Source organism: Macadamia integrifolia, chromosome 12 (genome assembly GCF_013358625.1).
Source record: "Macadamia integrifolia cultivar HAES 741 chromosome 12, SCU_Mint_v3, whole genome shotgun sequence".
Lineage (NCBI taxonomy): Eukaryota > Viridiplantae > Streptophyta > Magnoliopsida > Proteales > Proteaceae > Macadamia > Macadamia integrifolia.
The window spans coordinates 1,215,572-1,228,622 of NC_056568.1; the positions used below are offsets into that span (position 1 = coordinate 1,215,572).

The 13,051-nt window shown below is 38.4% G+C and overlaps 2 protein-coding genes across 3 annotated transcripts in view; one reads left to right on the forward strand and one right to left on the reverse strand.

Annotated features, from left to right (window-relative positions):
* Positions 1-6,298, forward strand: LOC122058201 (translation initiation factor IF-2-like). 2 transcript variants are annotated; one of them, XM_042620759.1, is made up of 5 exons: positions 1-485; positions 1,098-1,203; positions 2,481-2,604; positions 4,207-5,136; positions 5,655-6,298. In XM_042620759.1, exons 1-5 carry the CDS (start codon positions 314-316, stop codon positions 6,069-6,071), a joined length of 1,749 nt encoding a protein of 582 aa, XP_042476693.1. In that variant the 5' UTR covers positions 1-313; the 3' UTR covers positions 6,072-6,298. The 2 variants fall into 2 exon arrangements, with proteins under 2 accessions (XP_042476693.1, XP_042476692.1); XM_042620758.1 differs by having other exon boundaries at positions 3-485; positions 1,092-1,203.
* A 4,441-nt stretch (positions 6,299-10,739) lies between these two features.
* LOC122058236 (ABC transporter I family member 6, chloroplastic-like) overlaps positions 10,740-13,051 on the reverse strand; it is a 13,424-nt gene continuing 11,112 nt past the window's right edge. The window contains exons 5-6 of the mRNA XM_042620826.1: positions 11,976-12,152; positions 10,740-11,120 (exon numbers count right to left, since the gene is read on the reverse strand). Of these exons, the coding sequence (XP_042476760.1) occupies positions 11,034-11,120; positions 11,976-12,152 (264 nt within the window). The 3' untranslated portion in view covers positions 10,740-11,033. The remainder of the gene's footprint in view (positions 11,121-11,975; positions 12,153-13,051) is intronic.

Below are 13,051 nucleotides of genomic sequence, written 5' to 3' on the forward strand. Positions count from 1 at the left end.
AGAGATCTACGGTCTCCGCAGACCTTTTGTTAGGGAAAAAAAAAAAACCTCTTTACCTGTCAGCTTTAGTTGCTCTTAATGCTGTGCGGGAAGTAAGCCTTGATGTTGAAGCCAAGACCCCCCGAAGTGCAGATCCCATCGAGAGCGTCTTCGACTTCGAGTCTGTGATCTGTTCACGAGACTCGAGACAGTTCAAATTTCAAAACGCATTCAATGATTGTCTCTGCATCCAACAGAAACAGATCTCTCTGATAATCTGAGACTCTGATTCGTTTTTCTCATGCTTTTCTGTTACGGTTTCTGATTCGTCGCCATGAACCGGAGCTCGAGGGATTCATTCGCCGGAGGGAGGAGTGTTCAGAACGGATCGCAGCATCGGAGGGGGAGGAGTATCTCAGGAGTGACGAGGGACACGAATGAGAACTTGGATCTCTTCTCCAGGAATCTCCGGAGCCTGTCTGTTACATCTTCTGATGAATCCGATGGTACGGATCTTATCATTTTGGATTTTCAGTTTTTTTTTTTTCTGTTCCAGACTTCAGGCAACTTCTTTTCTCCGCGCTTGTATCTTTTTGTATCATTTGACTGTAATGCCCTTCAAAATTTCTGCTTTTTATTTCTGGTTAAAATGATGTGGGATTTGGTTTATATCGGAGCTACCTGAGCTTCTTCTTCTTCTTCTTCTGTTCCATTTTCAGTTTAGATTTCAATATTGTTGGATTCCAGCGGATGTTTCTTCCTGTTTGAGAGGGAAAATTTGGAGACGAGGGACTCAGATATTTAAATTTTACCAAGAAGCGCTTGCTTAATTAGGTTTAAAAAACCTCGCATTATCTGTAATCGATAAATCCACCACAGATGAATTTGAGATTTTCTTCTTTTTCTAATTGTTTTTATTTCTTTTAAATGTTTCACGCCAGAATTCGACAAAGTTTAGCTCTTTTTGGTCTTTTTCCTTATTCTTTAATTCATCGGTGAATACCAATTTTTTGTACAAATTGAGCTAAAGATTATTTTTTTCCTTCACGAAGAAGGGTCTCTTGTTTTTATACACCAAATATTAGAACTGCTGATATATCTGGTTGGAATAGTTGCAGTGTCACTTAAATTGGGGAGACTTTCAGGTGGATCAGTAAAACCAGCTAGTAATGGAGCGGATGATCTGCTTTCATCAGTAGATGGAGGCAAGCACGATTATGATTGGTATTTATCAGTAATTTCCTTCTGTTGTTTTAAATTGATTCGATATTTTTATTTGATTTTGTATCTGCTTATCATTGAAACCTGCAATTTTTTCTTTGTCGGTCAGCAAAATAGCATTTCATCACATCCGTTTTTTAAAATTCTTATCTGCACTAAACTTGTTTACAGCAATATAACTTATCTATTTTGATTTTTTTCTCACATTTTGCTTGCATAAGACACACTGCAAAGTTATCTGAGACTTGTTCTTTTTAAAGGCATTAAGTAAATCCATAATGATTTGTGTCGACTTAAAATCCTATTCAAACTTCCTGATTATTGATAGCCATATTTTCTATAATTCACAAATCCACATCAGATGAGTCAGTCTGATTGCATTTAATCTTGAAAAATACATATTTGCAGTCAGATTTTTCAATTGCAGTGGTTTAACAAACTTTTTCCTAGTAGTTGTCTGGAGTGTTAGATGTTGTTTGGTGCCTACCAGCCCAGGAGCTCGGTGCTATGTTGACATCAGGGCACCTTGATGTGCATGTAGGCTGTGCCACAATATCTAATGCTAAGATGGATCTAATAAAAAAAAATAGAATCATGTGTGGCAGTTCCATATCTTGTTGCCAAGTGCTCGACATGAAAGCTTGCCCAAACTCCTTGACCTTTGGTGTCAAAGTTTATCTATTTTTTCATCTCACAAGTCATTAAAAGATCACATTATTTGGATGTGATATGAGGCTGATAAAAATGGATTTTTTGGTTCTGTACCATAATGAGAATCTTATAAGGTGTAAAATTGTTTTGCTTTATAAGTTGCTTTCTCTAGTTTATTACCATTCAGTAGGTATCCTAGGTCTCATGTCCCTTTCTCTCCAAAGACATCTTTAAAGTTTTTGGATTACCTCTGAATTATCTATGTTTGGTGAATTGGTTATATTTTTTTATCAATATCCAGTTACCTCTGAGATTCTATTATACTCAAAGTTAATATTGACATGGTTGGCATATTATCTCATAATAAAAGGACTTGATAGGCACGTATTGCTACTGAAGTTCGTAGTCATTGATATTATCTCACCCCTAGTGACTGAAAATGAGTGCAGTATGTGTACAATTATTTTTCCTTTTCACATAAGAGGTAAACATTTTTTTTTTTTTTGGGAGGGGGTTGTTTCAAATAAATATCTTTCTGGTAGTCCTTTGCAACTCACTGCAATAGTAACTCTGAAAACACAAACTGGGGTTCATAGCTAATGCATTTCTTGTTTAATCTGTGTAAATAGGCTTCTCACTCCTCCTGGAACTCCCCTTGTTTCTTCGTTGGATTCTAGTGAACCACAATCAACTTTACCGGCTCCTAGGAGCAGTTCCTCTGTTAGATCTGTCTCCACCACCAAGGCTTCAAGGGTACATTCTTCCTTCCTTTTTGTTTTGTGCAACTCAATTTGTTCCAATTTTCTTAGTTTTTTGGATGCTTAAATTACCGAGGATGGTACTATAATTTTCCTTACTTTTTATCAGCATTTAACTACTGAAAATAATCACACCTGAAAAAAATGAAAATAATCACTTCTTATAGACAAGAAGTCCAGTGTCCTGTTGTACAACAAGGTTGCAAAAATGGCAAGCCATTCTGATCATTCATACTGATTGTATGCATCCGATCAGTTCCATTCATTTTATCACTAAAAGAGAGCTCCCCGTATTACCTGTCAAGCAATGAGTTTCAATTCCATTAGAGATGTGGCTGTACAAGGGCTTTCTGAGATGCTTCTTTGTTGCTGACACAACTGGCAACTCAACTAAGTGGAACTGATATAGTTACCAGTTCTAGCTGAGGTTTGAGTTGGTTTTAGATGGCTAGTGCATCAGTATTGATGGACTCATGGAAGTATAAGTGGATCGATTTTAGAGTAAAATCATTAGTACTTATGAATGTTAAAAATTTTAATGCACATAAAATCTCTTTGGAAACACAAGTAAACTACTCTAGGAATATGTATGAATAACTACAATTACTGATCAATGCTTGGGTACAAGGTTTATTTTCTTAAAATTTAGTTTAAAAAGAAAAAACCCAAACCATCTAATACCATATTTAAACACAATACTTTTTGTCAAAGAACATAGTCGAAAGCAATGTAGTTGAAATGAAAGGGAGAGTATTTTCAAAATATAGGTGTTTCCTCTCTTTTAGATACTAATGGGTCATTTTCTCTCTATTAGATCTAATGTGTCAAGGGGTATCATGATTTTCTTATTGACACCCCCTTAAGGTGTCAAATAATTTGTAACCTTACTTTTTTGTGCTTTTACTATTGCACACAATTTTTTTCCAATAAGTGTGAGTGTCATTTCATATGTGTACTCAAAAAATGTGCATGACAATGACACTTTTGATTAATGACATAATGATATCACTTTCAATTTATTGTTGAAAACCCTTTTATACCCTTATCTTAAAGTACTTTTGGGAATAAGACAAAGGACAATTAGAAGGAGGTGTCAAGTTCTAAATGACACCTCTAAATACACCTCTATTTAGAGGTGTTCATTTAGACTCTCCCTTCAAATTATTACAATAGTACTAAAATTGATACTTTTAGTACTATTGGACGGAAACTTTTGGTTACCCTACTGTTATTATGTTCTTAAGCTGAAAATGTATATTTACTGGATTGTCTGTTTGTCATAGCAAACTCTTTCATACTTCAAAATCTGGCTGCTACAGTAAATTTGATCGATTGCCTCTCTTGGAATCTATTACCCAATAAATAAAGGTTCAAGATTTCGGTTTCGACAAGGATTTTGACCCTGGTCGGCACCGAAATATACCACTTAAATGGCAGAAATGACACTGAAATATGGTCCATTTTGGTGAAATAACTGACCTCTCAATTCGCATGCCATTTCTTTTCCAAAATATTTTGTCAAAATTTCAAAATTTAACATTAGCTTTTAAAAGTTTTTATGCATTTGAAGTGCTAATGTCTTGTTCACTCTTTGCAGCTTTCAGCAACACATTCAGATAATAGTCATTCCTCAAGACCAATTAGAAGTAGTTCAGTTACTCGCCCTTCCATATCATCTACTGTGCACCACAATACCTATTCCTCCAATTCTAACAGATCCTCCTCAATGCTCAATACCAGCTCAATGTCAGTTACATCTTCTAGACCATCTACTCCAACTAGCCGCTCAAGTTCTACCGCAAGACCTATAACTCCATCTGCCCGTCTAGTGCAATCACGTTCATCTACTCCTGCGAAATCCCGGCCAGCTCCCACCAGTTCTTATGGAGAGAAAACCCGAGTTACCCAGAACTCAAGACCATCAACCCCAACTAACAGATCTCAAACAACTGGAAACTTGAGTTCTATATCGGCTCGATCAAATTCACGGCCATCAACTCCCACTCGTCGGACCGCTACTCCAGCTCCTGCTTCAGCTCCAGCAGCAGGTCGCTCCATTTCTGTGGGACGGGTCCTTCCAAATGGCCGGAATTCAGCACCACCATCTCGAGGAAGCTCTCCAAGTCCACGACCACGCCCTCCACAGCAGCCAATTGTTCCCCCTGATTTCCCACATGAAACACCACCAAACCTGAGGACAACATTGCCAGACCGACCTGTATCTGCAGGTAGATCTCGCCCGGGCGTTGCAGTCACTGTCAGGGGAAACTCAGAGACATCAGGACCTGTGAATCCACCACGCAGGCAGCCATCACCTATTGTCACGAGGGGGAGGCTTCCAGAACTTTCTGGAAGGGGCCGATTGCATGCCAATGGACACAACAATGGTGCACCTGAATCACAGAAGACACCGCCAGTTCCAGAGCCTTCAATGCGGAAACCTGCAAAGTCTACCACAGCCGCTGAGAGTACTGGATTTGGAAGAACAATCTCAAAGAAGTCTCTTGATATGGCTCTCAAGCATATGGTATGTCTCCTTTCACCGGTAAAGGGTATGTTTTAAAAGCTTCAGCACATACCCATATGCAAACCCTTTCCAACTTTTCTGTGTTAGAAATGTGGTGGAAATTTAGGTGATTCCAACTTTTCTGTGTTTGAAATATGGTGGACGTTATGGTTGGATTGAGACCACCAGTCATTAGGCTCATCCACAGTTTATAAAAACTGATCCACTGAATCATCCTAATTATGTTGTATTTGAATTCTTCTTAATGTTAAAGCAATGATCTGTAGTAATTTCTGAAAACCAGCCTCACCCTTGACAAGTGAACAAGTTGGGGTAGGAGGGAACAAACAAACCGGTTATCTTATTAGGTCAAATTGGTGACGGACAAACTGGTTTGAATTCCAGGCCAGGCCTCTGAACACTGGTTATCTTATGGGGTCAAATTTTTCAGTGGTATATATTGTAGCAGGGAACAGAAGCCTTACTTTTTCTATGTTGATATTAGTTTTTAATTTGTTTTACTATATTGCATTATGTAGGATATCCGACATGGCGCAGGGAGTATTCGTTCTCTCTCAGGTACCACCCTTTTCCCTCAGAGCATTCGATCTAGTGCTCCAAAAAGTCAACCTGCTCGTCCATTGGATCCTCCAGTTTCAGTAAGCAGCAACGGCAATAGCAACAGTGACCAACCTGTTAGCAGTAATGGTTCCATGATAGAGAATGGAAATTGTATTGATTACTCTCTAGATGGTGAGGCTGAAGAAGATGATGGTCGATTTTCTGCAAAACTGAGTGAACCAGACATTTATGAGAGTACCCGATATGAAGCAATTCTGCTCAAAGAGGACTTGAAGAACACAAACTGGCTGCACAGTATTGATGATACATCTGAACAGGGACCCATATTTGATCACCGGTTTGAGCCACTACCTGAACCATTTGGTCTTATATGAGTTTTGGAGTGCTTATTTATGTTGAAAGTGTATGTGATTCACTTGGTTTGGTCGAGAAAGAGGATCCATGTAACTGATCCTTTTTAGTTGGGATAAGGCTGAGTTGAGTTGTATTTGTATGATTTGTTCATTTTCATGAATAAGTCCGTTATTTTTCCCCTGACCGCCAAACACCAGAGTATTATGACTAATGCAAGTTTATGCCTATGGTTGGTAGATGCCATTAACTAGCAGCCTGAAATATTTTGCAGTTACACAGCAATTGCTTTCAAATGATTCCAAACTCAGATTCGGGATCCAGATTAGGTATAGGAAGTGTCAACTCAAAACCAATCCAATGTGAAATTTGTTATCAACTTGGAAAGCCATGTCACACTTTCTTTCTCCTTATGCAGAGTAGGTTGTCGGTGGAGGTCTGAATACCTTATTAGGAGTGGAAAATATGACAGATATCAATACCAAGTCAACTTCTTGGGAGTGGAACTTTGGATAAACACATAAATCATGGCTTGATATATATTTTACAAGGCAAAATATTAATAGAAAAGTGAATAAAAAATTATTATTAATGCTTAAAAATAATTTTAAAAGTCCCAACAACTTGGGAGTGGGGCATATTGGGGGCTAGGTTCTACCTTCTTACCTTTCCCTTTAATGTAGCTCAGGTGGGCCATAAATTTGGTAGATATGTTCAAACCTTTAGACTGATTAAAGAAAACTATTTGTAATTTTGTATCATGTAAAGATTATTTTAAAAAGTCTCAAAAGTAAACGGAGCATGCTATCAACAAAAACGTTAAAGAAACCAAGGGATATTTTGTATACATCCTGTTGAGATGGTAAATGGTCCTAAGTTCATCGATGGTCAGATTGTCAAATCAACAATCCACTTTTGGGATCTTAAAAAAAGAAAAGAAAAAAAAGAAAAGAAAAAAAAAAAGAAGCACTTTCTAAAGGCATGAAATGTCTAATTTTTCATTCAGAAACTCAACAACAATATCTCTATTATATATTCTCCGAAATACAAGAAAATTCCAATTCAATTCTCGATGGAAACGTAGTTTCACGAATTCTCCCTGAAACAGAATGATCATTTCGAGATCTTTGAAAATATTTAAGGGTTTAATGTAAATCCATGTGGCTGGCTGAAAAGTGGCAGGTATAGTTGGATCTAATATTTGACATTTCAAACTCCTATGTTTAATGTTGCATATATTTTTATCTTAAATATTTTAGATTAGCCAAAACACTGCAAGCACTACCAGCTACACGGATTTTTTGGGCTCAAAAGCCAGAAAAACCTTCTCAAGCTAAGCCAAACGAGAGTGAAAAAGAAACGGACCAAAGACCAGATCATGTTGACTGTTTATGCTGCTATGATTTGGATCGACCCAATTTTAGCCAGACAAAACTGGGCTACAGAAACAATTGATATGGGTTTGAGCATCCTTCACGATCTGTCAAGATAAACCTATCTGCATGAGCATAATATCTACCAAGTACAATTCAGTAGGAGTAATAGTTCTTTGGGTATATTTGGATCTTCCGTAATGCACATTATGCACATTTCTGATTAATGTCATCTAAAATGAGTAATTAATAATGACCCAAATCGCCATTCAAATGTCAGAATCGAATCATTCGAATCAACCACGAAAGATTCCAATTCTGGCCGGTTCTAGGATCAAAACCCAAGAATCACCGAGTTTTCATATCTGAGGGACGATTCTGGGGTTCTTGGAACTAATTCTGACCATCAGTGCTTTGAAACCCTGGTCTTCATTGTCTGTTCTTTTGAATGAGCCAAGCAGTTGATTTAGCTGAACTGAAAATGCGTCTCTAAAACAAACATCCAGAGAAGCTTAAACTACTTTGCTCAGATTTTAACCACCCCACTCCAAAAAAAAAAAAAAAGTTGTTGGCCTGGACCGCCATGTCTATGGATATCCAATCTTAGTTCCTGTATTCTCACCATATATCCTTCTTGCCAATGTGCGCCTGTTACTGTTTAGCCCCTATTTTTGCCGACTTGTATGATCCAAGAGTAACAAGAAATATCACTTGGTGTAATGGGTTACAAGTTCTTGGATTCTTCTGTTCCTTGCAGAACCCAGAGGATCATTTTAATTCCCCATGCTATTATGTTTCAGCCATTCAACTAAAGAATATACCCACTTGAAAGTGGGAAGACACATGCGTTTTCAACTGTCATAAACTTACTCAACACGGCACAAATCTGTAGAAACGCAACCCTAAAACGATGCAGAAGATAATGGAAAAACAAAACAAACAATGCACACGGATTTTACGAGGTTCGGCAAGGTTGCCTACGTCCCCGGTGAGATGAGATCCTGCTTCACTATCAATGGAGAATAGGGTTACAGCGCTCATCCTCACACTTCTTAGTATTGTTTGCATTACAGAGAAAGAAATCTTCGCTACAAATATATAGCGAAAAAACCCTAATCCGGAAAGTACACAATTTCCCTCAAATAAAAAATTCGAGCAGGGGACTGCGCCCCCCGACACCCCTTGCTATGCAAGGGGGCCTCCTGCCCCCCTTGCAACCCCCACGGCCCGCTAACCGGCTAGTGGGATCGCCGTCCTGCACTCCTGCCTGTCTAGGTGCTGCACCAGTACTCCCTGGATTAAACTGCAATGGAATACAAGACATCATACACCAACAATCTCCACCTTGGCTTGAATTCTGTCGAGCGTTCTATAAAGATAACTTGCAGACGTCTTCATTATTGTACCTCATTAGAGGTACAAACCCGCACCTGTTTGGTGCGTCCCTCATCTTCAACAATGAGTAATATTAATCAAGTCCAAACAGGACTCGAACTTCTCTGTAGTAACTGGCTTCGTAAACATATCTACAGGATTGAGATCTGTATGAATTTTTCTCAAGTGAATACTGCCTTCTGACACAAGCTCCCTAATCTTGTGAAATCTCACATCAATATGCTTTGTCCTTGCATGAAACATCTGATTCTTTGCAAGATGTATGACACTTTGACTGTCACAATGTAACACTGTACCTCCTTGCTCCAACCCCAACTCACAAACCAGTTCAGCCAACCAGACTCCTTCGTTGGCAGCCTCAACGGCTGCCATGTACTATGCCTCTGTAGTGGACAATGCAATTGTAAACTGAAGCATCGCCTTCCATGATATAGGTCCACCAGCCAATGTAAACACATACCTTATCGTAGACCTCCTCTTGTCTAAATCACCAGCATAGTCAGAATCAACATAACCTGCCAATTCTATAGAACTTCCCTTGCCACTGAACATAACACCTATATCTTTAGTCTTGCTCAAATATCTAAAGATCCACTTAATTGCATTCTAATGCTCCTTCCCTGGATTACTCATGTATCTACTAACAACATTGACTACATGAGACAAATCCGACCTGCTACAAACCATAGCATACATGAGACTCCCAACTGCGCTAGAATAAGGGACTTGAGACATTTGCTCCACCTCCTCATGTGTTGTAGGGCATTCCCTTTCAGATAACTTGAAGTGGCCAGCTAACGGAGTGCTAACCGGCTTAGCCTTTTCCATATTGAAACGCTCTAGCACCTTTTCAATATATCTCTTCTGAGTTACCCAAAGTTTACCTGCATTTCTATCTCTAAGGATTTCCATGCCAATGATCTTCTTAGCAGCACCAAGATCCTTCATCTCAAATTCAACACTCAACAAAGACTTCAAAGAGACTATATCATGTTTGTTCTTTGTAGCAATGAGCATGTTATCAATATAAAGCATCAACAAAATAATGGAATTATCACTTGACACTTTATAATAAACACAACTATCATACTCACTTCTTGTGTAGCCAATCTTCATCATGTGGGAATCAAAACGCTTGTACCACTGCCTAGGAGATTGCTTAAGGCCATAAAATGACCTCTTAAGCAGACAAACATGATTCTCTCAGTATTGCTTCACCTCTTAAGGCCATAATGGGTTACAAGTTCTTGGATTCTTCTGTTCCTTGCAGAACCCAGAGGATCATTTTAATTCCCTATGCTATTATGTTTCAACCATTCAACTAAAGAATATACCCACTTAAAAGTGGGAAGACACCTGCGTTTTCAACTGTCACAAACTTACTCAACACGGCACAAATCTGTAGAAACGCAACCCTAAAACGATGCAGAAGATAATGGAAAAACAAAACAAACAATGCACACGAATTTTACGAGGTTCAATAAGGTTGCCTACGTCCCTGGTGAGATGAGGTCCTGCTTCACTATTAATGGAGAATAAGGTTACAGCGCTCGTCCTCACACCTCTCAGTATTGATTGCATTACAGAGAAAGAACCCTCACTATAAATATGTAGCGGGACCGTCATCCTGCCTGTCTAGGTGCTGCACCAGTACTCCTTGGATTAAACTGCGACGGAATACAAGACATCATACACCAACACAAATCAAGGAGGCCCCCGACGGCTTGAACTTGTGATTTCACACAAGGTGCTGCACTCACCCTTCAGAAAGATTAGTTCGACGAACCCAAATGTTGACTTCTCGGGTTTCTAAATTTGTAAGTTTTAAGGTGACAATTCCCCTAGTAGAATTGGTCTTAGTTATACAGGTAAACACAGATAAAACGCACCAATATAGATGAGTTATTTGAGTAAAAACAGGCGGGGACATCAACAAGCAAGAATTAGATATGGTAGGTCAAATTACAAGAGGTCTCCTCAAAGTATTGCCTTGAATACTAGGCTTTCCTTTGGTCTTTACATGAATCTTGGAACTGATGACAGGTTAGAGTTTGCAATCCAGTCCTATCAACAACTGAAGCACAACAGGTTACCTGACCTCACAAAATTTTGGTGTCTGTAGTAGGAAGGGGAGTGTTATTTTGGAGTAAAATGGATCCAGAAGCAAAGGGCAAAGCATGTGTGCGATGTGATAGTATGCTTGCATGCGTGTGTAATCTATGTAGAAGAATATGCTCTGTAGCCTTCCTTCTCAAGCAATTTGGCAATTGAGATGTCACCAGTCTTCACTATTCTTCCCCTCTCCTAAATAGATCCAAGCAAAAGAGTAGGTGCAATTAGAACAAAATAATTTTTCAATTCAACCAATTAAACATTATTGCATGTCAATTATGTAGCAAGAGTTCTTGAGAGGGAGAAAAGGGGAAAACCGGAAAAGACAATGAAAAAAATATCAAATATAAATTACAAGAACCTGAAAATTTATCCACGTCAAGGGCAATGAATCATGGAGCATCTGCCTTAAAACTTACAAGGAAGCAAAAATTTTTCAAATACTGAACAAGAGGGATGGTTGACCCAGAGAAGGTAATGAATTGTCAAATACGGTGAAACACATAAACATAAATAAGTGAATTAAGGAATTTATATTTTCCCCCATGAAGGAAGGGTAATTGTAGGAGTCCTGCTTTCACAGCGTCCCAGGAGGGTAGACTGGAAATGTTCCTAACCTTTGACATTTTAAGTGGCTACTCTCAGATGAGTATCCTAAGATTTTAACATCACACCAAGTGACAACCCTTTTTTTCCAAATGAATAATTAATTTTAATTAAATTATCACTTTAAACTCAACCATTCTCTGGTAAGGTCAGAGTCACCACCCCCACCCCTCAAAAAAAAAAAAAAAAAGAAAAAAAAAAGGTCAGCAAGTCAGTATTTTAACACCTTAAAACATTAGATGCAGAGCCTGGCAACATAAATCACTGTCAATACTTTGACCATCTTATCCTGTCTAACTTCTGGATCAAAGACACTCCAATCATGCAAAACCAGAAAAATCTAAGCCCAATATTAAAGACTCAAATGAACCATCCACCACATTTCCAAGGAAAATTTTGATCAAAATAAGCATCAACTTCCAAGTTTTGCATAAGACTTACCATGATATGGATATATTTAGGCTTTATATAATCCAGAAGTCGCTGATAATGAGTAATCATCAAAACAGAGTTCTTTGGAGTCAAAAGTACATTGACTGCTTTCGCTACATCTTGAAGTGCATCAACATCTAACCCAGAATCGATTTCATCCAAAATAGCCAAATCTGCTCCAAGGAGCTGAATCAAATATTGTTAACAGTGGAGCGTTAGCATTCATATTTACAAGAAAATATAGAAAACTTCAGAAGCAGATAGCAAAAAAACAAAATGTCAGTTTTCATTCCCCCCACCCTCTTTCTTTTAACAACCGTGATGCACCATGAATCATGATGTGTAAGAAGTGAAGGTGCACCACTGATTCAAAATAGTGGATTTCCATTTAAGAAACTAACTGTCTGGCAGAACCACAAAATAACTTCATTATAGTACTGAGGAACAAATTCATATTGCGTTTAACCCAATGCAAACAGGCCCATGTGATCTTTATCACAAAATGGTAAATGGTTTTTTTTTTTTTTCTTGAGTACTTGAATCTAGAAATTTAACTTTCAAACTAAAGTACTAAAAGTGTATCACTTATTGAAAAACACTTTTGGCACTGGAACACTGAAATCTCATGCAGAGATGGCTAAATGGTAAACCACATAACCAGGATCTTCATGATGCCACAGTTAGTAGACATTTTCAACCATCTGGTTTGATTGGGATGTCAAACTACCCAGGTCATGGCCGTTTAAGACAGGAGATAGATCATTCTTTTGACCCAAAAGTTGGGAATTTGACTAATTGGACATGCATATGACTCAGCAAAAATCCACCAGGCCAACTCAACAAAACCAAACTCTAATGCAAAAAATTTATAGTAATTTTTAATTTCTAGTATATTTACTCTTTGATTCGTTGCGGTTGAGGTGAATCTGCAAAGTTCTAGTCAGCAAACCATGGTTGAAATTGAGAGACATGGTGTTTTCAAACGAGGCAAATACTTGCTTTAAGAACAAGCAGCAGTTGTTGTTCTCCATGTCTACCTACCCCCTTGAAAACACAGAGACTGAAGACACTTCTTCCCCCCTCAC

What these genes read in the sequence shown, in the direction of transcription:
- LOC122058201 (XM_042620758.1), top strand. Translation starts at nt 314, where the DNA reads ATGAACCGGAGCTCGAGGGATTCATTCGCCGGAGGGAGGAGTGTTCAG. An exon ending in ATCTTCTGATGAATCCGATG is followed by an intron (nt 486 to 1,091) that starts GTACGGATCTTA and finishes TGGTTGGAATAG; the next exon opens with TTGCAGTGTCACTTAAATTG. An exon ending in GGCAAGCACGATTATGATTG is followed by an intron (nt 1,204 to 2,480) that starts GTATTTATCAGT and finishes CTGTGTAAATAG; the next exon opens with GCTTCTCACTCCTCCTGGAA.